Genomic DNA, 27,120 nt, shown 5'->3' with positions numbered 1-27,120 from the left:
GTGCACTTAAAAATGAAATTTATTTTAGAATATCTCTTGACTTATTGTGCAAAGGGAGAGGGAAAAGAGCTGAGCGCTCTGGCAGGCTCTCACTTCCTATGGCTAGTTAACCTCGAGAGGATTTTTGCTGGGCACCAGTTGGAAGTCCTAAAATGCATCAACAAATAAGCCTGGGGAGCTGAAAACCACAGCCACCTTTACAGTCAGTCCGTGGCTGATACTCATTTTTAATGCTTAGGATCCAATCTATTAGCAATGCACGAAGAGCTTGTGCTCCCAGTAAAGCGGGGCTTATTTTTGGAAAAAGATCATTTATTTACTGTTGAAAAACCTTAGCTCTAGCTCCACAGATTAACGTTAATAATGGAAATACATACTAAAAATAATGAGCATACATTCCATTCTGTTAATTGCATTTTTAATTATAAATCAATACAATGCTTGCTGATGGGTGGTGATATCCTGTCTGCAGTCACTGTACACTGTTTCCAGTGAGCAAATAAGCATAACAGTTCCTATGGTGAAAACCAAAGAGGATTTTAAAGCAGTGTTCATCTTCTCACTTGAACTGATTACTCTTGGTAGTATCTCATCTCCATCAGATAACAGAGCAGAACAGGGTGGAACCAGGGTGGGAGGGATGGAGGATGTAATCAGGAGAGGCTTGATTCACAATGCAGAAGAATGTTTGTTTTGAAAGAAACCTGTGTGACACACAAACCTGCACTGAGATCACGCTTCTTGTTAGGAGTACTCCTTGTTTCTGGCTGTATCTTATCCTTCCTCTTAATCATTTTTCTCTCTAGGGTACCCAGGATGCCTAATTATTTGCATATACATTTAGGTCAGGCAGTGGCTTTCTCACAAGAACCAGGAAAAAGCACATTGTGTTGTTTTTTTTTTCTTAAATCTTAATTCCACTGAGCCCACAAAGTAAAATCTTATACTCCCCAGCAGAATACCAGAAGGATGTGTAGTTAAACGTTTAATCTTATTAGCTATGTACTGTAGGGAAGTCTGAACCTTCTTTTAAGCCCTGCCAACTGTTCTGTGAAGCTCAGGCTTTAGCATAGTAAAATTAACCACATTTCTACTCCCAACATAGTATCCTGCTATATGCTGACAGGAGGGATCCCTGGGGTACTACAGCACCCACTGGCTCCCCAGCCCCGTGTGAGGCATGAAGAATGAGGGTGAGACCATGACAAAAGGAGGCTCCTTCTCTGACAAAACCTCAGCACCTCTCCTTCAGTTTTCTTCTGCACCTGAGGCTGAAAGAAATGTAACTGCTCAAAACATTCTTAAACACACCATATAAAAGGCACCATAAACTCCTGCACAGGGAGCTATTGAATCATCAGTCTATTGCTAGGAGAAGGCAGCTGAGCAGAAATTTCTGCTGTGTACCTGAAAGAGAAACAGAGCATCTTTACTTGCCCTGGCCAGCAGCCTGTTGTACCAGACAGCAAAGTGTTAATGCTGTCAGCTTTGGCCATTTTCAGTAAATCATTGCTTAAAAAGGACGTGTACATTTATATAAACACAGGCATACACTTGTCAGATGTATGGAAAAATAATTAAAAAGTGATGCTTCAAAATCAAGCAGTCATCCCCAAATAACAGTCCCTTGGAGTCTCTGTCAGAGCAAAGTGCCATTGCACCAGAGCAAACAACAAGGCAGATCACAAAAATCCTACTCACCATGTTTTATCACTGAGCAGAAATCCTCTCCCTCCTAGCTTTGCTGCTGAAGCAGGTCTTTATCCAAAGGCTCCGGTGATGCTTTTCAGATTCAGAGGGGCTGGATCACTGCTGCTCTCCAGTGTTACTCTCCACCCCCCGTCTTTTCCTCCTCCTTCTTCCTTCATCCCCACCCCCTCATTCCTCCTGCTTGCAGCTTTTTCATACCTTACATAGATTCTAGGCTTCCACATGTAGCTTGATTTAGGAAAGACGCTTATTTCAGCCATCTGCTTGGTGTCAATGAAATGCTTCCCTTGTTAAGGAATAAAAACCCAGAAGATAAGCCTGGGAGTTCTGAGCCAGCATTTTGGTTCCTCTCTATATGACAGCTTATTAAATGGGGAGGAATACATCCGAATCAATTTCGTTTCTCACAAAGATTTTTCTTTCTGATAGAATTCAAGAAAAGCAGTCACAATGTGTTTCTAGGTGACTGAGATGCAGATTATTGGATTGTGCCACACTTTGAAGAAGTGGTTAGTAAGACTTTTTTTAAAGCTGAAGTCAAATGGGATTTTATGTGGGAGCAAAGTGGCATAAGGGGAAAGAATATGTATCTCAGCTGCCCACAGCTAGAATGCCTGGTGTTAGCCTCATAGTGCCTTTGCTGACCATCATTTATCAAGTTCTCCTTACAGTCTAACTTCTGCTTGAGTGTGCAGTGATGCGATGACAATAAATTCACCTCCGTAACAAAGAATGATGTCATCACAAACACCACAGCTTTAATTTCACAAAAGTATAATGCTGCCATCCTTGCCCCAGCCTTCCCTCTATGAAGGGCTCCCAACCTGATCACATCTTGATTGTCCCTCCCAATTAACTCTCTTCAAATCCCTTGCCTTCTCCTTCCTGTTTGTTAAAACATATCTGGGGGTGTGATAGACAGCCTCTTAAAAGCAAAAGTGTATGTTACAAAGTGCTGGCTTAATCCACTGCAGTAGCTCTCCTTTGAGCTGGAGTTTCAGAGCTGTGCTCTGGGATCCTGCAGTAGTTTGTGTACAGACTGGTGTACCCGTGGGCAGCATAGCCACCCAGTACAGGGGCTGGCATCACTGTTGGTAATGACTGGGCAGCTCTCAGGGGACTGAGTGAAACAGAGCAAGTTCAGACAAGCCAGATCTGGGCAGGTATTTAGCAAATCCTCCATTTCCCTAAGAACCAAAGGTGAGTGTTCCCTTAGAAACTGGAGAGGGTGCATCATTCATGGCTGATCTCTTCTGTCCCCCATATGACAGCAGAAAGGGGACAAAAGCATTAGTTAACCTGTTACCTGTTCTCCTGGTTTGGGCTGGGATAGAGTCAGTTTTCTTCTTAGTAGCTTATGGTGACTCAGGTAAAGCAGCTCCTGTGATGGAAGAACTCCATAATTTAGGATGTTTGTATATTTTACGATGTCCCCCTGGACAAACATTTCCATCTTCTGGAACTGTTTGTTTGCCTTCTGCAATGGAAATGGCTTAATCCATCGCTATTGCCATATGTAGCGATAGCTATCCATGGCCTTAGCTGTCCATGGCCTTAGTAGTCCATAGCCTCAGCCCTGAAAAGCCTAAATCACAGTCTCATTGCATGTGTCAGCAAATAAGCAGTGCATCAACTGGCAGCTGAGCCATGGTAGCCTTTATATATTGCAGTGGAGCTTTTTTTCTTCCTAAATAGTTCTCAACTTATAGTTCCATGATCTATGCCTTTCTGCTGTCACTTCATTTCAGGCTCTTTCACTCTGGTTATTGATCAGCTTGGTTCAAAAGGTTATTTCTTGGAGAATCTAATCCTCTCTGATTAATTCAGTCTGTTCAGACTTGTTTTGAACACGTTGGGAATAAAAGAGATGGGAAATCAGAAAACTGCAAATGAGGGGCATGTGGAACAGCTGCCATCTGTTTAGCAGAAGCACACAGCCTTTGGCACAAGGAGTAAGAAAAGGGTCCCTGAGAGAAGAGGGACCAAGGAGCATACAGTCCCTGGTGTGCCAGGAGGGCAGCAGAGATCCCTGGTGTCCAGTGAGGAGGACTGGGGAAAGGAGGAGGAAAATCCACATGAGGGCAGGTATGGAAAGACAATGAGGGAGTCTTTAGGTGAAGCAAGCTCAGCCTGTCGGAGCTTGGAGGCCTGCATCTCCTCCGTGTGGGAAGCAAATGGTTGCATCAAGTGATTGAGGACAACTACTAGCATGAGAAACTCACAAAAAGCAAATTATACTGTTTTAGAACCTTCTGTCATGAAAGAATGTAACTGATTCTTTAAACCTGCAGAGACTCAGGAAAAAGTTGTTTGCTGGACAGCTGTACTTGTTTCCAATGAATTACTTCAGAATAAATTTGACCCAGGGTTTTTCCTGCCAGTGAGCCAGTGAAGAGTCTAGTTGAATTTTCTGCTAACATCAGCTTAAATTTAATTATTCATGGACTCCTAACAGTATTTATTAGTTTTGCGTGTTGTAGAGAATTGGTAATGGGCTATGTAGGTCTTTCTCTGCAGTTCATTGGCAGAAGACTCTCCTAGGTTGAAGCAAACAATCTTTGCAACTCATCTGACTGTTTTCCAGGGCTTACATTAATTGCTACTCCCTTCTCAGTTATTTGGTGAACCAGTGTCTGCTGCAAAATTTAGGATTGTTATTAGCAACATCAATAGTTAACAAGAAAATAGAAGCATTTTTATCCACAGATTTCTGCAAGTGTATTCCACCTCACCATCTCCTGTCTCTTTCCTGTGAGGCAGTGTTGTTGCCATAATTGCTGCCAAGAGGATGAGATGGAGCGGGTAGGGCTGTGAGTGCCTCTTTCAGTACCAGTATTAAAGAGCTCAGCCAGCCTGCCAGCCCTTGGAGTGGCAGTAAGGACACCAGTAAGAACACAAAGGAGTGCCTCCAGGTGGGACTGCTCACATTCTCAGTGTTGCCATTCTGGGCAGTATGGATGACTGACTGCAAATTGCTTATTGCCTTAAAGGAGAATGAAAAGGGATTTTGAGGAGGGAAAAAAAAAAAAAAAAAAAAAAAAAGTAGGAGGACATTTCACCGGCTGCTCATATTAAAATAGTGGCTGCCATTAAACTTTTTGCTTTAAACAAAAAGCTCTCAGGCAATAAATGCTTACTTATGCAGTCAGCATAAGAAAAATTAATTGCATTAAATGCAGTAGAGAATACTCCAGAAGAGTTGTTTCACCAAACCATGAAGAATGCCAAGGCTCTAGAGAACAAAAACAACACCTAGGAGGGCATAACACCTTGAGGACATGACTACAGAAATGGTTAAATACAAATATCCAATGCACGTATTCAAAAGTTTCTGCATTCCAGATATGCCTTTGTATCATAGATATCTGTCTAGACGAGACAAAAATAGTTCTGTTTTATTGATCTTCTACTGATATTAATAGACACTTGCTGTCTCAAATGCAAAATAATCATTCAGCATAGAGCATGGGGGATGGCAAAATGCACTCCACAGGCATCCCAATAAAACCTATAAGCAAAATTTTCTGTTGAAGAAGATGCTGGTGTGATGACTTGAGGGAAGATTATAGGAAAATTTTAATGACTGTTTTGTGGGACTTGGTTTCCCTGCTTGATTTTGTATTGCTCTTTGCTAGAGCACATATAATTAAGTGCTCTGAAGGCTTCGTTAAATGCTCAATTGGGAAACCAAAAACAAAGATACAGACAAAGTAGACATAGATACACAGCTTCAAATGACAGAGACAGGCTGTCAGTAAGGGAGAAGCTGTTTCAATGGCTCTAACGGAATCGTCTTTCAAAGGCCAAAGCTGGGATCAAAGGAGGGCAAGAACCAAAAAGGCCTCAATAAAAAAGAAATTAGCCATTACATAAAGTTTCTGAGGTTAAGTGCAGAAACACAGCAGGCTGAGATCTGCATGCACAGATGGGGATACTGAACAGTGAGCGACACAGGCTGCTGCTCCCATTTTTGCCTTTCATTGTCTGTAGGCTTTTATTTTATATCTGTGAAAAAAAATAAATCGTGTTGCACAGAGACTCTGGCTTGGTCACACTGCAGATACTGTTCTTTTCACAGGTCTTGCAAATGAGTCCTCACGGGTGGTATGGGGGCTGTAGGGCAAATCACAATGTCTGTCCTGAAAGAAGAAACCTCTGGGCTGAATGTGTATTTGGTGGGACCTCAAGGAAAATGAGCACTACAGATGCTAATTGCTACAAAGAGACTTCTGCTTTACATGCCGTCCCACTTGTCTGCCAATCAGTGTCTAACAACAAGCAAGCAAAAGAAAATTTGAAAGATAGATGGAAAATGAAGCCTTTGAAATCACCAGCAGTACAGCTGGTAATAATGCAGTTACAAATGCTTACGGCTGATTACTTGATCAAACATACATTTTGGAAACAGATCTGTGTGTTGGATTTGTACTGGCGGTGGTAATTAATATGTCAGAGAGAAATTTTATTTTGAAGTGGCAAGAGGTACATCTTAGAATAAAATACTGGCTTTGAACTGCTGTTTGCTAGCAGACCTAGAAAAATGTTTGATGATATGCATCTGTTTTGTTTTCTCACCTGCTGTGGGTTCAGGAATGGCCAACACTAGAAGCTGGCTGCCTGCTGCTGCCTCAGCTGCCTTTGCAGTTGGAAGGTGAAACTTCTGAGCATGGTCCTTGAAGTCTTTAAATGACATTTGTGGTAGGAGTATGGCATTCCAAGTAAAGCTTTTATGGTAGTGAAACATGACTATTAATATATTTGTTCAGTTGCAGTAAACATAACAGTAACACTGAAAGAACCCAGCTTCTGACGGAATGCTTCAATAACGTAACATGAGTATTGACAATGCCAAGGTCATTGTTTGGTTTGGAGCCACACTAATTACCGTAAAGTTTTAAAATACGATATGTTATGGGTCCTCTATCTGTCAGGCCATTTAGAGAGGGGTGATTTGTCAAGAGCTATTCTTTGGGCTTTATGCTTTCATGGCATTGGCACTGCCATAGCTCTGGAATGGAACAATCTCTCCCAGCTGTTTCATTTTTCACAGAGGGGTTATTAAATTTTCTAAACCAGCTGATACACCTAGGCAGTACTCAAGCGTATTAAACTGTTACATATTTCTCTTACAAATGCACAGTAGCCATTTTCCAACCAGTAGCAGAGTGGCAGTGCAAGTCAGGATGGTGTGGTGACTGGAAGACAGGAGCAACGTGCTCATTGACAGGAGATTGGGAGACAAGTGCAAGCTGTGGCTCTGCTGGCTGGCACTGCGTTGTGGTAGGGTGGGTGCCACATTCTGTGTTCCTGTGTGTTGGCAGGTGTGCCAAACCTCTGAACCAGGACACGTTCATTTGGGAAAAGCAATTCAGAAATCATTCTTGAGCTTTAAATACAGGAATGCCATTTTCTTGCCCTGCAGAAGTGCTACTACAATGTAAATGTCTAAAGAGGACTAGATTTTTTCATTTATTTTTTAACAAGTCTGTTCCTGGATTCCTGGTTTGAGACATCTTATCGGGAGTTCAACTATTCCTAAAAATCAGACACCTTAAGGTGTTCCAAAGCTCTGTACTTACTGGGATTTACTGTAGGAAAAAAAAAAAAAAAAAAAAAAAAAGGCAGAAGATTGATGATTGCACAGAGCCTAGGTATAAAGGTGCATGAAAATGTATGGAGAGGAGACTGCTGCTGACCACATTGTGACAGCTACACAGCCTGCACTGTCAGCTCCATAGGCATCATGTGGGGCCTGACAGGATTTCAAAGAGCCTGGTGCACTCAGACCTAACTGCGAGTGGCAAGCCACAAGGGACAGAAGCCAGCCACAAAATGAGTTCACTTCTTCCTCAGCCCACTGACTGGGTTACCCAGCCAAGAGTGGAGTCTGGATTGACACGTACGTACATGTGTCGTCACAGAAATTGTATGTGAATGGCAGAGGGACGGGGACCTTGATTTCATCATTTGTTCCTTCAGCCTGAAGTGCTGAGTAGAAGAAACATTGCTGCATCTCCTCAAACCCTGCCGGGCAATCGCAGGAGCCATTGCTGCTGGCTGGAGCTTGAGTCAGGCAGTCTGCTCTGCCTTGGGCTCGATCCTGTTACAGGCATTTTCCCTAATGCTAACATGGATCAAACCTAGGTTAGCCTGTCTCAGCTTGGGAAGTATTGCTCCAGTAATTAGAAATTACCTAAAATAACAAGGTGCTGCGATCCCTAGCTAGAAACATCAGTCAGCAAGGAGGCAAGCTGCAGCTGCCACAGGCCTTGGCCTGCCACGGCCGGGGACGCAGGCTGGAGTCGCCTCTTTCGTCCGAGCAGCTCCCAGGTGAGTGCACCCACAGCAGCTCATCCTTTCCCCGTCCCATCAAGGTCTTCATCATGACCTACACGTGAATGTGAAGTTGTGATTTTTTGGGCTATTCTACCCGCTGTGTGCTGCTGTCTCCACCTGAAATGTCTGACTTGTTTCTGGTCGTTAAGGTGCTAGCCTCTCACGTCCCTTCAGCATGCAAGGGGCTGGGCTGGGCAGAGCAGTGTTTTATTTCAGAGTTCTCATCTTCAATTCTTTTTTCAGCCTCGCAGGTTGGGCAGAAGCCTTCTGTGGAGGTGATCACCTGTCAGACTAGGGCAATCATCAGCACTGTCTGGAAGGAGAGGGAGACCGGATCCACTGCTGAAGCAGGTAGGCTTAATGACGCTGCATTTTAGCACCTCAGCACTAGGTTATCTTCGTACTCTGGCCCCGCTCCAGCACTGGGGTAACAGGCTCAGTGACAGCCTGGCTGTGCAGTGACATGGCTGAGGACAGAGGACAGGGCAAGGGAATCAGGGTTGCTGCACATATGGCTGCTGCCTCCACAGTGTGTGCACAAGCTGCCAGCATTGCTGCTATGGCAGGAGGGCTGCAAGAGGGCACCGAGCAGCACTGGGGGCTCCAGTGTCTCGCTGCTTCAGGGGCAGTGCGTGCATAGTGACCCTGTACAATAAGAGAGGAGAGGAAAAGGGGAGTCAAAGCAAGCCAGGAAGAATAGCCCTGGTTTAATAAGCTTTTGAAATATTCCTACACAGAAAAAATATTTAGGGAAATCTGTGGATTATTGTTGCTATTAATTCTTTATTGTGGGGTTGTTTTTTTCTTTTTCCTTTTGCTGGTTGAATTTGGCATAATTTGTATTCATAAATTAATTATTGCATTTAATTTGATTGGTTAGAGAACAGTCCAAACTATACTCTTAGGCTTTGCATGTTCTTATTAAATATATTTGATATATTTAATATAACTGTGTCTGAATTTCCTTTGTACTACAGAAGAAGTAAGTATCCCAAATCATCTTTAATGGAATGAAGCGATTGGTTGCACCTTCTTACAGAGTTTTTAACAGGAAAATTTATATCAGTATTGTATTTTTTTTTTAGCTTAAATTTCCAGATCTGTCAGATTCTTGAAGTTGTATACCTGCCCACTTGTCCCTGTCTTTGAATAACTTTGAACAACTGCTTCTATTAACCAGGTTTTCCCTAACTGAAGGGCTAACCGACAGAGCTCTTAAAAAAATACCTTTTTCCAGTTTCATTAAATCAGGTGGCAAGCTAGCAGAGAGGGGCCATGTAATTGCCTCCACTGGGAAAAAAAGTCTCGAAAGAAAAAAAAAAGAAAGAAGAAAAAAAAAAAAAGCATTGCAGGTAGATGAACATCTTGGGTACCAAAAGCAGTTAATCAATAACACATTGCAGAATCCCAGAAAGGTTTTGTTATAGTGCCTGAACTATTTACGTTATATGGATATCAGTGGGGAAAAAAATAAAAATCTGTGAAGCATCAATTGTTTATAAGCTTTAATGCAGTAGTAGTTAAAGTATGAGAAAATGGTAAAAACCTAAATAAACAAGATTTCTCCAGGCTTTCAGAAATCCTAGGTGTTTTTCAGATTTAATGGAACATACAGGCAACCCTACAACCCTACAACTGCTGCACTACCCACCTCACCCTCCTCTCTGCCCAGATGGGCAGGTGGAAGGACGAATCTGAACCTCTCTGAAATTGTTCCAGTATTTTCTGGGTTATTACAGTCCTTTAACCAGAGAATCTTGCTCAGAACACTCAATATATCTGTGGAAAATGCTGAGTAGCCAGCCAATGAATTCAGTCAAATACCAAGGTTGCAGCAGCACATACATACTAATGCCTTTCTGCACTATCCCAGTATGCTGCCTGATAGTTTTGCTGAGACTTTTTGAACGTGTATTACTAACGAAAATTGAAACTAGGTTGGTTTTAGTTTGGGGTCTTTAGTTTGCTTGCTGGTGATGGTTTGGTTTTGGTTTTGGTTTAGGGAAAGCTTCCTGAAGTGATTTGCCAAGGGGAATTAATTTTAGGAAATGCAGGTTTTATTGCAAATGGTCCTGCAGCAAGACAGGCTTGATTTTCTGTTTCAAAGGCTCTTCTGTGGATGTTGTAGGGGCTCAACAGGGGAGCCTCTGCCTGAAAAGGGAAGCTCATAAATTCATTTGCAAGATGCTAACAAACAAGAATGCCTTTGTTCAGACTGCGCTGCAAAACACATATAGTTCAGGCTGTTGTTGCAAACGCAGAGACTTTCCACTAGATGGCTCTCTACATCAAGCACTGACTACAGCTTCTAAACTGCAGTTTCTTGGCTTTGAATTTCAAATTAAGCTTTGTCAACAAGAGGTCCGAGGAGATCCAAACTTTCCGTCCCGTGACTCGTATAGGCCAAACTCCAGCCCTCCCCAGTCCTGAAACTGGGCGGCCCTATTCCTACAGCCCTATACCTACATTAAAATACCCTGTGTTTTTTACTGTCAACCTATACTCAGAATATGTATTCTTAAAATCCTGCCAGTTATATATGGGAGCTATCAACAGAGTTATAAATATAAGTGGCTTTTAATTGTTCTTGTTATCCACATAAAACAAATTGGGATCTGGGAATTCAGGTGGTGAGGTTGTGTGTGTTCATGAGCACAAAGAAAGCATTGGTGTCACAGTCTTGTTATTTGCCATGCAGCACCCATCTGCTTACCATTTTTACATCTGACAAGGTTTTCTAAGGGAAAAAAAAAAAAAAAGAAAAAGAAAAAGAAAAAGAAAAAGAAACACTAAACTTTCAGAGGATGTAAACTGACATTATTCACATTTATAGAGTTGGATTATTCAACCTCGGCTTTGGTTGAGAAATACTGAGAGTTCCACTCTGATAATCTGCCCATGACAAATCAACAGGAGGCTATTTTTGGAGGTCTCTTTCTTGGAGTGGGGCAGAGAATACTTCCTTATATTTGTTGCTCCAGGTCACAGCTGTTTGTCCAAACAACGCCTTCCTGTGTTTCTTACATTTTACCGCTGCTGCCTACTGTTAAATTGCAGGATGCTTGACACAAGTCTCATCTTCCTGCCATGAGCTCCATGTAGGTAAACTCCTTGTACACACAGCTCTTTCCAGTGCTGCTTATTCCCAGAGGACGGCTCACACACTGCAGTGCTACACAGCCCCTCCAGAGCTTTATATATGGGCCTGGGGGATGTGTAGCAGAGACTGTCCAATTCGGCTGCTTTGCAGGTGGTTACAAAGGGAGTTTCACCAAAGAGCTGATCAGAAGTTAATGCAAAACATCACTGGTGCTAACTTGATGTTGTATGCACAAATTGCAACTCACAGCACCTGCAGAAACCACACACCAATTTAAGAGATGGAAACAGGCCTGATGAAGAGCATGAGACTGAGGGTAAGGTGTTGCTGAGGCTGGGTGTATTTTAGGTTGGTGGTAAGGAAGGGGTTGGAGACTAGGTTTATGTGTTGCAGACTGCAGTAAAAAGATGGAATGGAAGAATTTTGTATCCTTCCCCGGTGCAGAGCAAATAGCCCGTTGCAGAGCTGGGAGCTATTGCTGTCCTCTCAGTCACTGCAGCTAACAGGGGTACTCCAGCTAAGCAGGTTAGGAAATGTCTGGACTGAAACAAAAGCAAACATCTTCCTTCTCATGTTGTGACATTTGGACTTTGGGTCTTAGACTGATGCAAAATCTGAAATAGGCTCAGTACAATTTGGAATGGGTTGTGTGGCTGGAAAAGGGCAAACAGTGGTACTAATAACTGATGCTGGAATAAGTAAATAAGTCACAAACTGAGTATGTGTAGGAGGCATTCACCAAGCAACGCACAGAGGGATTAAAAAGTTGAAACTAAATGATTATGACTATCAAAAAAAAAATGAATTTTTAAACATACTTTTGTGAGTAGGCAAGAACTGGTATATTCACTGGAAAGGAAGTGCAGCAGATTAACAAGAATGCAGCTGAATATTGCTGTGGGCCCTGGTGAATTCTCTTTGTTTTGCCCTACTGCCTTCAAGGGACTGGAATTGGTTTCTCTTGCTGAGAAGGGTGATGTTGCTAAATGGTATTAGGATAACTTAAGGAGAAATCAGAGCAGGTAAGTCTTGACAAGGCATCCTGCTCTCATTAATTAAAATAAAGTCCTACCATGCTGCCAAGGGGAACAGTAAAAGCACAGACGGGCAGATTTGATTGCTTGCTGTGGAGTTAGTGCAGAGGTCTTCAACAGACAAAGGGACAGTCTGAACAACCTCAAAGCTGGAACCAGCATCCAAGGAGAGATGTAGACATGTGGACTGCAGAAAAGACAACTCTAAAAGGGTCACCAGCAGTGTGTATTTGTGAAGGAAAAGGCAAGCTTTAGTGTGAACCCAACTGCTTCGCAGTTATGGGAGTAGAGTCTGGGAAAAAGGGTGCTTATACATGGTCATGGATCATCACGGTAAGTTGGCCTAGTAATTAACTTCATGCTGTAGCAGAGCCAGGCCCAGGCCAAAGCAGAGTAACAAAAGATCATCCTGAGCCAAATTGTTCCTAGTCCAAGCCAGGCTGGCCCGCCCTTTTCAGCAGTACAAGGCAGAGGTAGTCAGAGGCACACCCCCAAACAGCCTTGTGAGTTGTGGAGTTACCACTCACAACTCTCCTGGGCTCTGGTAGCAAGAACCTGTCTGCCCTAACCCAGAAGGAGAAAATGCACGTCACAGGCTGAGGCTCCAGTGGTTCTTCTGCACTGCTTGCAGCAACCACAATCCTCTAAGGTCGAGTCCTCGCAAGAGATCATAGTGCAGAAATGTCAGTGGATCAGATGAAAGCACTGACCATACTTGCTCGGCCAGAGAGCCCCGTCGTCAGCTCTCCTCCTCTGCTGTGCATCCTCTCACACGGGCTTAATTCCTATGTGGGTTTCAGAAGCACAGTACATCTGCTGACTGCATTTGTTGGTGTCTTCAGTGGAACTCCACGGAGATGCAGGAGGCCTGAGCTGATCAGCTTCTAGGTCTGGGTTTGTACACAAGAGCCCTGACCTTCCTTCCCCCTTCTCCCACACCCAGAAAAGAAAAGCTCAGCGTAGGCTTGATGTTTCACTGGGAAGAGGAAAACGTTACACAGAGGCAGAAGGAAGTTCCAGAGTAAATGAAAATGGAGAAAAAATCCAGATTAGGAGAAGTCCTGAGAAAAATACAGTGCATGAGCGTAGGAACATGTTTCTTCCCACCTTGAACAGACTAGATGCTGCCTAACTTCAGACCAAGATCTCTGTCGGGTTAGAGATCTTCCTGTGCCTAAACAAAGCAGGCTGCTTGTTCCTAGGCTACTGTGTTATCTCAACACAAATAAAGTAACAGTAGTTAGGAGCTGGTTTTGCTGGGCCTCTGGCTGGAAATCAGTCCTGGTTATGCACAGATTGTCAGAGCTGCTGGTCATTTACAGCACGCTAAAACCAGAAAAGGACAGTGTAAAGGGTGGGCAGGAGGAACTGGCCCTCCCTCCGTTCATTTACAACCACAAGTCCATTTTTCTAGTTCTGTGTCACTGCAGACACGCCGTAAGACTCCGAGGACCCTGTCTGGAGCCTGGCAAACAGGGAGCTGTCCTGTTGCAGCTGCTCACGCAGAGGCTGAAAGGCTCTGCTCGGTGGGGGAAAGGCACGGGGCTGGTGTTTGCCGAGGGCTGCTCACGAGACAGGGCGCTCTCTATTCTGGGAACAGGAAGGGTGGGCCTGGGAATGTTGCCAGTAAACAACTTGAGGGCCTCTACTTTCCTCTGGCCTGTTCTTACTCTCTCACTTTGTGGCCGAGGTCACCGCTGCCGCAATGTTTTTAGCAGATGTCAAGATGAGGCGCTTGCTGGGAAACCGACTGCAGACCTCACAACGGGCAGCCCTGCCGTCAGCCCAAGCAAACAGCACGAGTTCAAGAACATTTGGTTGGTGTGGAAACCCTGTGTGCTACTGCCTGTGCCAATCTGAAGCTCCCGGTGCCAAGGGGCTGCCCCTTAGGCCGACTGCTCAGCCCCAGGGGCTGCCAGCAGCAGAAGCAGCCATAGGTGTGTGTTGGCTGTGACTAGAAGGGGGGCACGGAGACACGTATCAGAAACTGGCTCACAGAGGGCATTCGCAGGAGCTGAAGCAGTTCACAGATCCACAGCCTGAGAGGTCAGGTAGCTGAAGTGAAAAGCGGTGTTGAAGCGATAGTGAAAACGAGATGTGCAATCTCTAGCAGACAGGAGAGGGAAATAAGCAGTAAGCAGGGAGATGTCGCAGCTCAGAGCTCTCAGCCGAAGGAGTTAGCATGATACTTGGCAGGAAGAGAAGAGACCCGAGAGGGAAAGGGCTGGTACTGAGGTGACCATTCAAACATCGATGGTGGCAGTGCTCCCAGAACAGCAGCTGCACCAGGGGATGCCCCTGAACTGCCCCAGACATCACGGGGGAGCTTCAGCTGGAGGACCAGTGTGGCTCTGAACTGGTTCAACTCGCAGCTCATTAAAATGGTGCACGTTTGTATCTAGGTTGGTAATTCATTTGTTTTCGCCCTGTATACATCATCCTGCAGCTCCTGTGATCTTGTACAACAGTTTTGTACACCTTGCATCGTTCGTTGCTGTCTGTTGTGCTGGGCTGGCACTCAGCTCTTTTCTTTGGAGCGAGAAACTGCTGCTCCATGGGAGGAAAAAGCAGCCCAACTACAGGAGCATAGGAATTCCCAGGAAAATGTCAAGAATGGGTTAGAAAAGTTGTTTGTTTTCTAGTTGCCCCCTGTAGCTATAAATATCAAGAACTCTTACAAGATGAGCATTTGCCAGTGGATAGCTGAGCTGTGCCTGAGCTCCCAGGAGGTATTTTGGAGTTGGTGGCCATGCCAGTAGGTTGCAAGCACAGAGAGATTGGAAAGGCAGTAAGATATATCAGCACCCAGCAAGAACTCAGCAGATGAAATTATAATTCCTGGATCTGCTGCTGCTTGTCAGTATGATTCGTGTTAAATTGCTGAAAATGCCTCTGGCCTCAGTTCTTCATCAGGTAGCATTGCACCGTTGTTCACGGGGCCTTTGCTGGCTCTTGGTGCTGCTAAACACAGCAAAGGGAAAAAGGGCATGTTTTCCCTGGTGCTCCTCATGCACACACTTTAATGAGCTGGAACTTGGATGGAGATTAAAGAAACAAATAACTAAACTGGAAATGAACTTGATCACGTTTAGAGGAGATCTGAGCTTGTGGGCTGCCTTCAGCAATGTTCTCTCCAAGCCTCCGTTTCTGCCTGCGGTGGGTGCAGCCCCGCCATCTGGGCAAGAAGTTCGGGGCACACAGCAGGCGACTGCCCCCTGCCTCGAGCCTCTGGTGGTGCCCAGAAGAGTCAGTCTGGTGTGGACTGATGTAGCCCAAACATTGGTATTTTCTCTAACAAACAAAATCTTGGTTTTCTTTATGGACCTGGAGCACATGTCCAGCTGGCCTCCTCCCTCCCTAATGCCGCTTCCCTGCAGAGCTCTGAATCTCCCATGTGAGGTGAGGACAACACATTGCTGTGGGAAGGAGCAGGAGCAGTTCAAAGCCGCTGTGACGAGGACAAGGCAGAGCGAGGCCTCATGGAGAGAAATTTAATTTCAAGCACCTGTGCTAGATAAGTAACAAAAGAACTGCTGGGAAGGGATGACAGAGCTTGTGAATGGCGCTGTGTATGTGACCCACGGCAACCCCCCCACTCGGCTAATAAGAGATGGTGCCTCTCACTGGGCACATGCTGGCAGTTAATCTCCCTGCCATATGGTGGCCGTGCCTGGCACCTGCTTCTTCCGTGTGAGATAAGGTCAGCGTCTCCCTGCGGGCACAGGTATTTCAGAGAATCAATGTCGCTTCAGCATCTCTGACAGCCGGGAATCGCTGCCACTCCTAGGCGCAGTGCGGGGAGCTGGAAGGGAGCGTCCTGGCCTTGGCACTGAGGCTCCTTCCAGCCCAGGATGGCACCGAGGAGCCTCGTGCTGACCCGTGCCCCGCACAGATTACACCCCTTCATTCACAGTCTGTCATCAAAAGGCACAAATAGGAAGAGATAACAGATGTATTTGCTTTCGCGCTGCTTTTCTCCTCCTTTTTTTTCTGTTTCTACTCCAATTCTACCATGTTTCCTTCCATGTTGCTTCCTGTATTCTCTTCGCCCCCAGCTCGTACAGTGCAGGCAAACGCTGCCTGGCTGGGAGGGAGGAAGCGAGGCAGCCCTCAGCTATGGCTGGGGTCCTCCCAGCTGCTGAATCCCCACCAAAGCTCCTGCCTGTCTGCCTCTATATGCAAACCTGTCTTTTCTACCCTTTTTTCCTTCCATCTCTCTTTGGGTATTTCATTTTATCTTCCACTTTATGCTCTCCAGCCATCTGTCTCCCTTCTCATCAAATCACCCTTAAAGGAAATACCATGTGTGAGACAGAGACAGAAGAATTTAGTTGCCAGCCATAACCAGAAAGCCTGAGATGAAAGAAGCTTGGTGGTCTTAGGAGGTTGGTGGATATAAGTAGCTTCCCTGTTTGAGAAGCTTTCCTTCAGAAGAAGGAATTTTCTCCCTGACTTAGAGGACAGAGAGCCACAAATTCAGACATATATTTCTTGTTCTGCTCATGACTCCATGTGATCTTGAATATGGTGTTTATCTGACAGCCGATAAATCCTTGGGTAAGAGTGCTATGGTATTGTTCTTCACCTAAGGCTTTATTTTTATGCAAGTAACTTCCATTAGTGCCGATGTTGTATGGTGTTGTAAATTATTTTAGAAATATTAGACTGATGAAGGTTCCTCTATTTGAACTAAACTGCTTTAGGAAAGCAGACTGGTATTTTAAACACAGGCCTTATTTAGTAAGGTGTTTCTGCTGTTCTGCAAATGCATTGTTGTAAAGAAGGTAGGCGGGAGAGAAATTTCAATCTCAGAAACAGCCTAGGATGCTTCTCTTGGTCTTCTGTGAATCTGTCCATAAATGACCATGCAGGTGTTATTATAAATCCCTGGTCATATTGCAGCTCATCACATGAAAACACAGTAAAGGATGAATCATACAGATCCTTTCAGTACAAAAGAATCACTGTGGCAGAAGAAGAAAACCCATCTGGGTTTGCTTCTTTTTCTCAGGTTGTACAATTTCTTCACCCTTTAATTGAAATACTGGTCATGTATTCCAAAATCCTGTTCTTCTGACTTCCAGCTTAATTCTCTATATTACACCTGAAAGGCAAGTTTGGTACAAAATCTGCCTTGGCTTTGTGATCACGATGGCCTGATGGTATTTGGAATTAGAAAAAGTGATTGAGGGATTTCATGTTGAGCCTTCCCCGTCTCTCAGTGCCCTCTCTTTTCTTTGGGAAAATCAGTTTTCATTTGACCTTTAAAATCATTGCAATCTGAGTTTTGTTTTCTCACCCATTTCTTTACTTCTTTAACTTTAATATTTGATATACCTGATTTGTGAACTTTGTCCATTTACAAGAGCAATGCGTGTGCTTCTTATCTACAGCAAATAACAGGCAAGACACTGAACAGATTTCAATAATTCTGGAGCCAAGTGGAGACAGATAGCTGAAACATGAAGATACCTGGAAATAAGACGAGGACAGTCAAGCTGTACTTCTCCAACTGGGGCTCCCAACCCTGAAGACTTGCAGAAAAGCTTACAGGGAATCTTGAAGGTTTAGAAAAAAATTGTATTTTAACTGACTTCCTATTAAAAGGAGAATAAAATGAAAAAGCTAGACCAGAAAACAGTATAGGTAAACTGTTCTGATTACTTGTTTTTCACTGGCAGTCATTTCCCCATCGTGAGAATATGGATATAGACAGGAAGGAATTACAGCTGGTTCTCCCTGCCCTGTGGGGAGAGCTGTCCTGCTCATAGGCACTCAGCTGTTCACAGCTGGGAGAGCTTCACCGGCAGGTAAGCCTTCTGGACCTCAATAAGCCCAGTTGAAAAAAGAAATTGAAGAAAATTGAAGAAACTGCAATAGCATGTGAATGCTCCTGAGATCAAAATTCTGTTACTAAACCTGGCTGGAAATACCACCACGGAACAATAACCCTTCTCTTGTGTGGTTCTTCCCGGATAATGTCATGGCAGCAGTGTGGTTTCCGACCTGTTGAATTGGTTACACTAATCTCTTCGTGAAACAGGAGGCTTACCTGTGTGCACACAGTTAAATCCATAGCAACTACTGTAAGAGGTAATATTTCTGACCTTTCTTTTTTTCGATTTAGCAATATCTGTTTATAGTCAGTACCAAGCCATAATAAAGTACAGCCTTTGCTGGATTGGTAGTGCTCAGTCTGGCTGAATGTGTGCTTTCTTAGATCCCCAAACTCAACAGATAAGATAGCTAAGCTTTCACTGAGATGTTGGTTGAAGCAGAAATGAGTAAAGTAATTAACAGTGTACTATTCAGTTTTAAAATCGATAAACTGTAAAATAAGACCCAGAAGAAAGATTGCTAATACTATAGGTCTGGATCAGCAAGATATGTAAAAAGTGAATCCATCTAACATAAATTCACCAGAGAACATTTAAAAAAATCAATAGAGCATTAAGGCCAGATTTACAGGAAATTGCAGGAGAACCATTCTGGTTGGTACCACAAAACACTGAACGTAATGGCAAGGCAGCTGCCCAAGGTCAATATCCTCTGGAGTGATCTTCAGGTTCACCATCTCCTTGCAAGCAGTCCAGATGTGGAATTCCTCCTAAGCTCAAGAAAATTAAAAGAAACAACAACCAGATATTCTCCAGAGCCACTTATTCTGTCTCTGTTTCAACGTACCAAGGTGCTGATCTTTTGGATTTTTAAGTCTAGCAGAACTGTACTCAACAGTTACAAGACTCACATGGAAATCTGAGGGGAATGGCTTTGGGTGGACATGGCCAGGTCTGATGAGGTTTACTTTGTTTTCCAGTTATTTGTATTTTCCATTTCTGTAAAACTAAAGCCTACCTGCACTCCTAAGGCTTTTACAGGAGCACAACTAAAGTCAAACAAGGGAAGCCTTAGGGCTTACACTACCATCCTTAGGCTGTGGTGGGTAAATAGCTGAGCACGGGATGTGCAAGGCTGTGAACTTGGGATATCTCCTGGGCACTGTGGTGCTCTGCATGAAGGCTAAATGAGAGAACCGAGCATTTCCCACTTGCCATGAGGATCCCTGGGCTCAGAGTGGACCTGCAGCCAGCTACTGCAGAATGATTTGCAAGTTCATACCTTTGCTAACACTTCACATTATATACCTGCTGATGCTTTTTTGGCCATAGATGTGGACTTTTAAAAGTGGTAAAAAATTACTCTTTTGATAAAATTTACACAAATGCCACAGCTGTACCAGAACTAAAGCTCTCTGCATAATCCTGCTGTAATAGGTTGAACTTTAGTTACTGCTCTCCATGGTGGTCAGCTAGGTGGTTCAGGGGAAGGTTTGCTGGAGTTTCCACTTTTGCTTTGTACTTTTTGGTAGCAAGGATGTCAGTGTTTGTTGCTCTCCCAGATATAGCCAGCTTTTCCATGATAACTACCTCTTCTACACAAGAGGAAGGAATAACTCTGCTATAAGGAGGTTGTTTTCAGGCCTCAGGAGAAAAACTGTTAGATTAAAACCACAGTAATTATTTGTTAGCAGGAAAACTGTATGCAAACAAAAAGTCCTTGAGGTATATATTTGCTGAACCTACACTGCTGTGTAACATCAGTCTGCAAAATACTTGACTGCATTAATCCTGTAAATGCCAACAGATCATATGTTGTATTTGCATTTATTTTTACCATCACCGAAAAGTGTTCAGCTGAGATGCCAATGAGATTTTTTGTTTGTTCACATTTAATTCTGACCAGCTGGTGGAAAATACAGGTGTGATTTTACACAGAAACAAGGCAGTCTGCTCAGTAATACGACATCCTGGGAATGTTGGGAGGCAGAGGAGACTTCCACTGTTAATAGAGGTCTGAAATTATAGCCAGAGGCGATACACACACACTTGAGTTTTCTTTACTTCCTTTCCATTTGGCAAGAGTAGTATAATTCAACAGTTAGGATTTTGGGGTGCAGTGACTTGATATAGGACATGATCCTGAGGCCAAATGTATAATTGCATCATTATTGTTCCCATACTTTCCAGTGGATGCAGGACTGAGAAAGAAAAAATAGTCACTTTCTGTTTTGCCTTCCCAGGCACCATAGCAACTGAAAGGCAACTCTTAAAACAACCATTGTTTTTTCTTCCTATCCCTTTGTTCCATATGGTGCCACCCATCAAACTGTACTGACACGCAGATCCATGGATGCCAATTATCGGTGTGTAGGAGATGCATTGTACACAGGGTTTGATGACTGATGCTGAATTTCATAAGCTGTCTGCTTTGATACTTGGCATGCCCTGAGACAGTATGTCCATGGCACAGCATGTCTTTCTCTGAGGTGAGACTATGCACTGTCACCCATGGACAGAGCCATGCTGATTACTGTATGCTGGCGAAGTGTTCAAGCATGCTGGGGGCTCTGGGGAAATAATCGTTCTGTGTTGGTTGACAGGAGAAGGAAAGTCATAGTTAAAACAATAGTTAGACTTGGCCATGCAGGTGAACGTGGGAGATTCTGGTGGACATGTCAAGACTTCCAAAACAGTTGTCTGAACTTAGACAGTTTTATTTTAGGCACCTAAATGAATAATGTAACTTACTATTTCACTATTTTGACTATAGTATTAGACGCTTGGCTTGCGTGCACGCTAGTTTTCAAATACTGGGAGTAATCCTTTGATGTTTGATGTTACTTAAAAAGCTTCTGGATACCCTTGCACCCCTGGTGAGAAGAGCACCTAGAGCTGGGAGGTGACAAATCTCTTGTCTGTGTTGCTTGTGTTCTGTGTAAACAGCAAAGTACCGTGATGTCGTAGCAGCAATGTGCGGCTGTGTGCGGTGCTCACCCAGAGGTAAGTGACTGCAGTAAACAGTAAGTGTCAAGACACAAGAGTTGTAACAAATTTACTCTTATTCTTTTTTCAAGAATAGTTCCTTTGCCCAAACCACAGCTTGGTCTTTCATAGCCTACTATGGATGCTTTTTTATGACTACTTAAAATCCACCAGTGTTTTTTCTGTATAACACATAATACCAACATACACATACCTTCCTTTCTGTGTTCTCCACAACATGCAAGCAATGTTGCTTACTTCGCATCACACAAGATGATGAACAATTGTGTTAATACAGTCTTTTTTGACTAGGTAAGACTGAAACATTAGCCAATGTGGAGCCTATGAAAAAAAATCAACTTTTCTTCTGAACAGACCACTCCTGGAAGAATATGAAGAGTTCCTTCTCCACAACAGAGAATCTTCCCATTCTCTCATTGCATCCCCTGCTCTGACACTGAGGTCTGATGGTCAGAGCAGCGCAGCACAGCACAGCAGCAGTGTGCTTGCCAGCAAGCCAAGAAAAGGTATCCAAATGGACGTTGGAAATGCCAAGTGTGCTGTAGGGTATGTTGGTATGTTACAGGGCATGACATTCAGCCTGGACAATTTACAAATTGACTGTATGGGAAGCAATAGATGAGAATTCAGTATTTGTGTATCATGCATTAATAAAGGCAGGGGAAGGTTTATCGTCTGTAAATAAGATGTTTTGATTCACTGAAGCAAAAATGTTTGTCATCTATAAATAGGATCATTTAATTCACTGGAGCCATTGTGACACAATTTTACAACAGGACTGAAAGCCATTTTTATTGATGACTACAAATCAATTGTGGTGTTTGACACAAATTGGTGCAAAACATCATCTGATCCCGTTTATGACTCTCCTACTTCGGTACACTTGGAATGTTGTTCTGTATCATTTCACATCTGTTTAATCGAGCTAATATTCCATCTGCTTCATTGGAGTGATAATGTGATGAGCTCAAACTCAAATTACTGATAATGAGCAACTTGTTCATTTCTCATCAAAGAGCTAGCTGAGGGACTTGATTTTTTTTTCTAAAGCCCACGAGGCTTCATTCTCTTCTAAACATTAGATTTTGCCGAAAGAAAAGAAAGTCTCCACTTCAGGCAAAAACGTCTTTTGGGACCACAGAATTTGCTTACAAGTTTCAGCTTGTCCTTGAGAAGAGCTGGTCAAATTGGCTAAGGAAAACACTTTGCTTCCAAAGGCATTTGCATCCTCTGCTTCATTTGCCTGTTTAAGGACTCAGCATAGAAGATTTTGCTTTTCTCCAAGTCGGACAATCATCCCCAAATCCTAAGGAAATGAACTTCTTTCTCTGTGGTTCGACGACAAGAATGAATGCAACTGCACACCTCCTCCGGGAGGCCAAGTCCAACAGCTCCTCAAATGTGAGCAAAGCTTCTTTGTACTACTTGCTGGAGGAATGGGCTCTCAACCCACGAGACACAAACATGAAGATGTTTTTAATTCCTCCAGTTGTCTGCCTCGTGGCAGGTGTCCTCATTATTCCTTCCATCTTGTTTGTGATCTTCTCGAGCTTTAGCATCCGAAAGGAAACGAGGTACATGCTGCTGGGGAATGCTTTGCTGTGTGATCTGATATACCTTTTGTTCTACACGCTGTCAGCTGCTCTCAGTGCAGCACATGTAAGTCTCCCAAAGGAAGCCTGTGTTCTCCAGTTATTTCTGCTGGCAGTGGCTTACTGCGGAGGACTGTTCACAGCTGCTGCCATAGTGGTGGACACGTACATAGCAATTTTGTTTCCTTTGCGCTACGTTACTATTTTGCCTTCTTCACGAACAAAAAAACTCATTGTATTTCTGTGGATCTGTTCGGGGGCTCTCCCGGGGATTTTCTTCTTGGTGCTATCCAGCACTCACAACTTTGTGCCCTGCGTCCTGGAAATGTGCTCAATTCCACTAATAATAATATTAACTCTGAGTGGGACTGATGCTGTGAAGCTCTGTTTCTGGCTGTCTGCTATGGTTATCTTTCTCTTCCTGTCTCTGATATTTTGTTGCTATGCTATTCTTTATTTTAAAACCAGGCAATCAGGTATATGGGAGAGCATCTGTTCCAGAGCCAGTGTGACATTCTTAATGCACAACACTGTGTTGTTCTTTTATTTCTCTCCGCTCTTGGTTCTTTTTGTAGAATCATTCTTTTACGTTAACATTGTCATTGGACTGGAGACAGGAATCTGGGTCTCCCTGACAATCTGCAATGTCCTGATGATTCTACCTAAAGTTTTGTTCCCTTTTCTGTATGGACTTCGATACAGAGAGATCTCAGCATCTCTCAAATCCATCGTCAGAAGGAAGCATCTTCACCTGGTATCACCTGCTCCATCACCGTCCTGAGGCAACGCAGAGGACAGCTACAACAGAAGAGTTGTCCTTAACTTGTTTGCATGCAAGCCTGGTGGAAATCACTCAGCTTCTTTTGCAAGATGTGGGCTGATCACTCTGCCTCCTTGGTGCCAGAAGGGCACAAGTCTTTCATCACATCACGGTTGGGATTACAGCAGATGCTGCCCTGGACAAAATTCTGCGCTTTGTTGTGATGTGGGAGGGCAGCGTATTTTGGAGGACATGGTGAGTCAGGATCATTTCTATCCATCCATGGCAGATGTCTTCCTGGAAAATAGAAAATGAAAAATAGATGGTGCAAAGCACATGGGTGTAGGGCAAAGAGGGTAACCGCAGGTCTCTTGACAGAACTGCCTACAGGAGACAGGATTCTTAACCAAACAAACGTACTGTGAGCAGAGCAGCTATTTTTTTCATTCATGGTGTACTTGTGCAAGGTTGGTAGCCACTGTTCTGTTCTGTAACGCGTCATGAGATGCCTCTGGAAACTGCCATACTTAGTGAAACGCTGTGCTTCACCTCGGGCAGTGTGTTAGAGTACTGTCTGCCTTATGGATTCTGTCTGACAATGTGCAAAACACTGTGTTTTTGTAAAATCTCATTTTGATGGGAAGTCATCTTTGATCAGTGTCTGTTGGGCAGCTCAGTGAGGGAAGATGAGCAGGAGCAGCGGGTGGTAAAGGGGCAAGCAGGCAGTGCCTGCCGCGGGGTGCCAGGCTCAGCCCAGAGCCCTGGGTCCCTGCCAGGTCCCTGCCGGGTCCCTGCCAGTGCTGCCAGGTCGCAGACTCTCTCTGCCTTCTCTGTACTTAAAGCAATACCCCAAAAGTGCTGTTTGTGTGTTTAGGGTGTTTCACACTCATCTGAAGAACGGCACTAAGCAGGAGCCAGGAGGAGATCAGTGTCTGTTTGCACAAGATGTTTTTGGCAGTGCAGCCTGTTTGAGAGGTTCCTGCTTCTCTCCCTCATTCCCCTCATTCCCCAGGTGCTGGTTACTCTGCTCACTCCACGGTTTGCTGATCTCCCCAGTCTGCTAATGCAACTGCTCGTGGGGTTGCAGGCTAAAAATATCCCTCCGAAGAGAAGTGGTGTTGTTTTCATCTTAACCAAGATTATCCCAGGGATCTGTTTATTAGCATGTTCTGCAAACATCTGTGTCAGCACAACTGAGGGGGTGACAAATTTCATGTCAGAGGTGAGGCACCTTGGGGGCTTTGCTGTGAAGGGACACTTCTTGTGTAAGAGCATCTTTAAGCTAAAGTTGTTGCAAGTGAAAAAGATACATATTTGTGCATATTTGCTTTAAGCATGGTTCTGTGCTTCCCCTATTTTTACCCAAAGGAACATTAAATTACTGAGTAACTGCTTTGTTTTCCAGGAAAAAATTCTTCATCCTCTTCAATAAAAAATTAGGACCTGACAATTGCTTTTTACTGGCTGCTTTTATTTTTCTCCAAGATGAATGTCCTGTAGACATCTTCCACACAAATTATGTTTGTATAAAGCCTTCAGTTTCAGCCTTGTACAAAGGTCTTCCATACTGTAGTAAGGATGGGGAAAATACCTGTCCAGCAGGTAGGTGCTTTCTGCTGAATTTCTTTAACATGCAGTATGATCAGATACGGAAGATATGCCAGTACCTCCCCAGGCTGCTCGTATTTTGGGGCAAATCTCTACACCTCTGCCTGTTGGCAGAAAGGCCGGTAACTTACAGGATGGTTTCTCCATGGAAGATTCTTTCAAGCTTTATTGCCCAAGGTTTGTCTGTATTGTAAATTGTCGTGCTGAATAGTGAAGAAACCTGTGTAAATGGTGCAAAGGAAGGTGGTTGTACGTACAGCTGTAGCTGACTCTGTATAGCTGCAGGTTAACAGTGCTTGATTTCCTTGCCAGCCTCTGTCAGTTATAAAGTTAACCTGCAGGACAGACTCAGACAAGAATAAAATGCTAGTTCTGTAACTCGTTCTTAATATACATCCCAACAGTGTGTTTTGAGGCAACAAGTTTGGTATCATAAAGACAGACACTGAAAGAAGGAATTGGTGATCATGGCAAGTTTATGTACATAGGAAATTTGTCTACAGTGTTATCATAAGCAAACAAAACAGTTTTGTGGAAATGACCTTAGAAAGATGAATGCAGTCATCTTACACGTGTCCTTGAACTCCTTCCTAGAACAGGTGTTTGCCTAAAAGAGTTTAGTTGAAGTGAAATTAGTTAAGTTGAACTGAATTCTAAAAAAGGCATCCACGTGGAGAGCTGATGCTATTTTATTAACTCATTTTAAGGTGGTTTAACATTAGATAAGCAAAATTTTCCATGTGACTGCTTGTAGATACCTTCTTCCCATAATGTACTCCTGTGCTGTTTGATACAAAAGCAGCACGTACCAGCATGCATATGAGAAACACACCGTATACCTGAATCATTTACCTCTGGGGATTTCCCCTGTGTATCTGAATAGGACCAAAGGTATCACCAGGGCAGTATCACAGGCACGAGGTTCCTATAATTCTTTTCATAAATGTCTTGAGTTTCATCTTAAAAATAGCCAGGCCTCTTCACTTCCCAGAGCTTCAGGGCAGTAGTGATTAGCAGCCTTCTAAGGGTGTCCCCAGATAAGCTCTGGAAATCCAGGTTGAGATTATTTACCACAGCCCAGCTATCAGCCTCTCCAAGGTCACATCAGGAAACTTATTGGATGTCAGGGTGTCTGCCCAGCATTTTAATTTAAAGTGAAATGGAGAGCAGTTGACTCTAACATGTGATTTAGCAGCTGGGGGCAGTAATCCTTTAACAAATTGCTATAGCGTGAGTCATGAAAAGTCTTCCAATTTGTAGCCTAAATGTGTCGCACCCCTGGTCAGTTCTTCCCCTCTTTTCTTGTGCTGACATTGTCACTGAGCTCACCGCATCTATTCCCTCTTTAAGGTGGATTCACAGGGCAGCTGCATTCTGCCTGTAACCTGCAGAACAGAGGGAGTCTGACCTGTGTTCCCAGGAGCTGGCTCTGTGCCTTGCAGCGCTGGAAAAATCACTAATTCTGTGCTTAGATCTGCGCCCCAAATTAGAGCAGTTTCAGTGTCAGGAGAAACAGAGTCCCCAGGCAGGTAAATGATCGTACAGCTTAGGATTTAGATTTCCCTTCATTTGCTACGATTTCAGTAATTATTCAGTAAAACTGATTAGCCTCCTGCAGTTTTAGTAATTGATATCACAGTGCCTACTCCTGCTCCATCAGTTTACCCTGGCATTTTCAAAGGGAACTTTGGTACAGCAGGAGGTCAGAAGGGAACCAGCAATTGCCTGGTTGCACTGGAGGGAGCCCTGAGAAGCCAGTGCTGCCTTTCAGCAGCTGCCCTGAGACGGGTCCCACTCAGCTCTTGGCCTTGCTCATCACTCTTTTTGTACTCTGAGACACCGTGCACCCTTCAGACAGAAACCGTGCTTGTGGCCATTCCCTGTGGGAGGCGGGTGTGTGTGACAAAGGAGAGAGAACACCTGATAGGAAAAGGAAATGACAAGTTTCCTTGAAACTTGGTCTCTGCTCTGTGCGGTCTCCACCCTCGCCTCACTGCTGGTAGCTGAGGGCACAGCACTGCGAGTTGTTGCCGTTTTTTCACAAGCCTCGTGATGATTTTTGGTGTCTTTATGAAACCACAGATGCTGAGTGTTTTTGTTTTTCAGCATGCTTCTAGTCCTTCCGATTGCAACATAA

The 27,120-nt window shown here is 43.9% G+C and overlaps 2 protein-coding genes across 5 annotated transcripts in view; one reads left to right on the top strand and one right to left on the bottom strand.

Annotated features, from left to right (window-relative positions):
- Positions 1 to 1,843, bottom strand: part of AMER3 (APC membrane recruitment protein 3) — a 35,226-nt gene extending 33,383 nt beyond the window's left edge. For all 3 annotated transcript variants that reach the window (XR_011811338.1, XM_013094594.5, XM_013094595.5), the window contains exon 1: positions 1,702 to 1,843. The gene's annotated coding sequence lies outside the window, so the exon portion shown is untranslated. The remainder of the gene's footprint in view (positions 1 to 1,701) is intronic.
- GPR148 (G protein-coupled receptor 148) overlaps positions 1 to 24,620 on the top strand; it is a 60,866-nt gene extending 36,246 nt beyond the window's left edge. The window contains exons 1-3 of one of the 2 annotated variants that reach the window (XM_021268760.4): positions 7,347 to 8,040; positions 8,290 to 8,397; positions 17,574 to 24,620. In XM_021268760.4, the coding sequence (XP_021124435.3) occupies positions 22,338 to 23,396 (1,059 nt within the window). In that variant the 5' untranslated portion in view covers positions 7,347 to 8,040; positions 8,290 to 8,397; positions 17,574 to 22,337 and the 3' untranslated portion in view covers positions 23,397 to 24,620. Of the gene's footprint in view, positions 1 to 7,346; positions 8,041 to 8,289; positions 8,398 to 17,573 lie in introns of those variants that run through there. The other variant, XM_072042437.1, reaches the window with a different exon arrangement.
- Positions 24,621 to 27,120: the final 2,500 nt, after the last annotated feature.

Source organism: Anas platyrhynchos, chromosome 9 (assembly GCF_047663525.1).
Source record: "Anas platyrhynchos isolate ZD024472 breed Pekin duck chromosome 9, IASCAAS_PekinDuck_T2T, whole genome shotgun sequence".
NCBI classification, from domain to species: Eukaryota; Metazoa; Chordata; class Aves; order Anseriformes; family Anatidae; genus Anas; species Anas platyrhynchos.
This window is presented reverse-complemented; position numbering and strand designations above follow the sequence as displayed.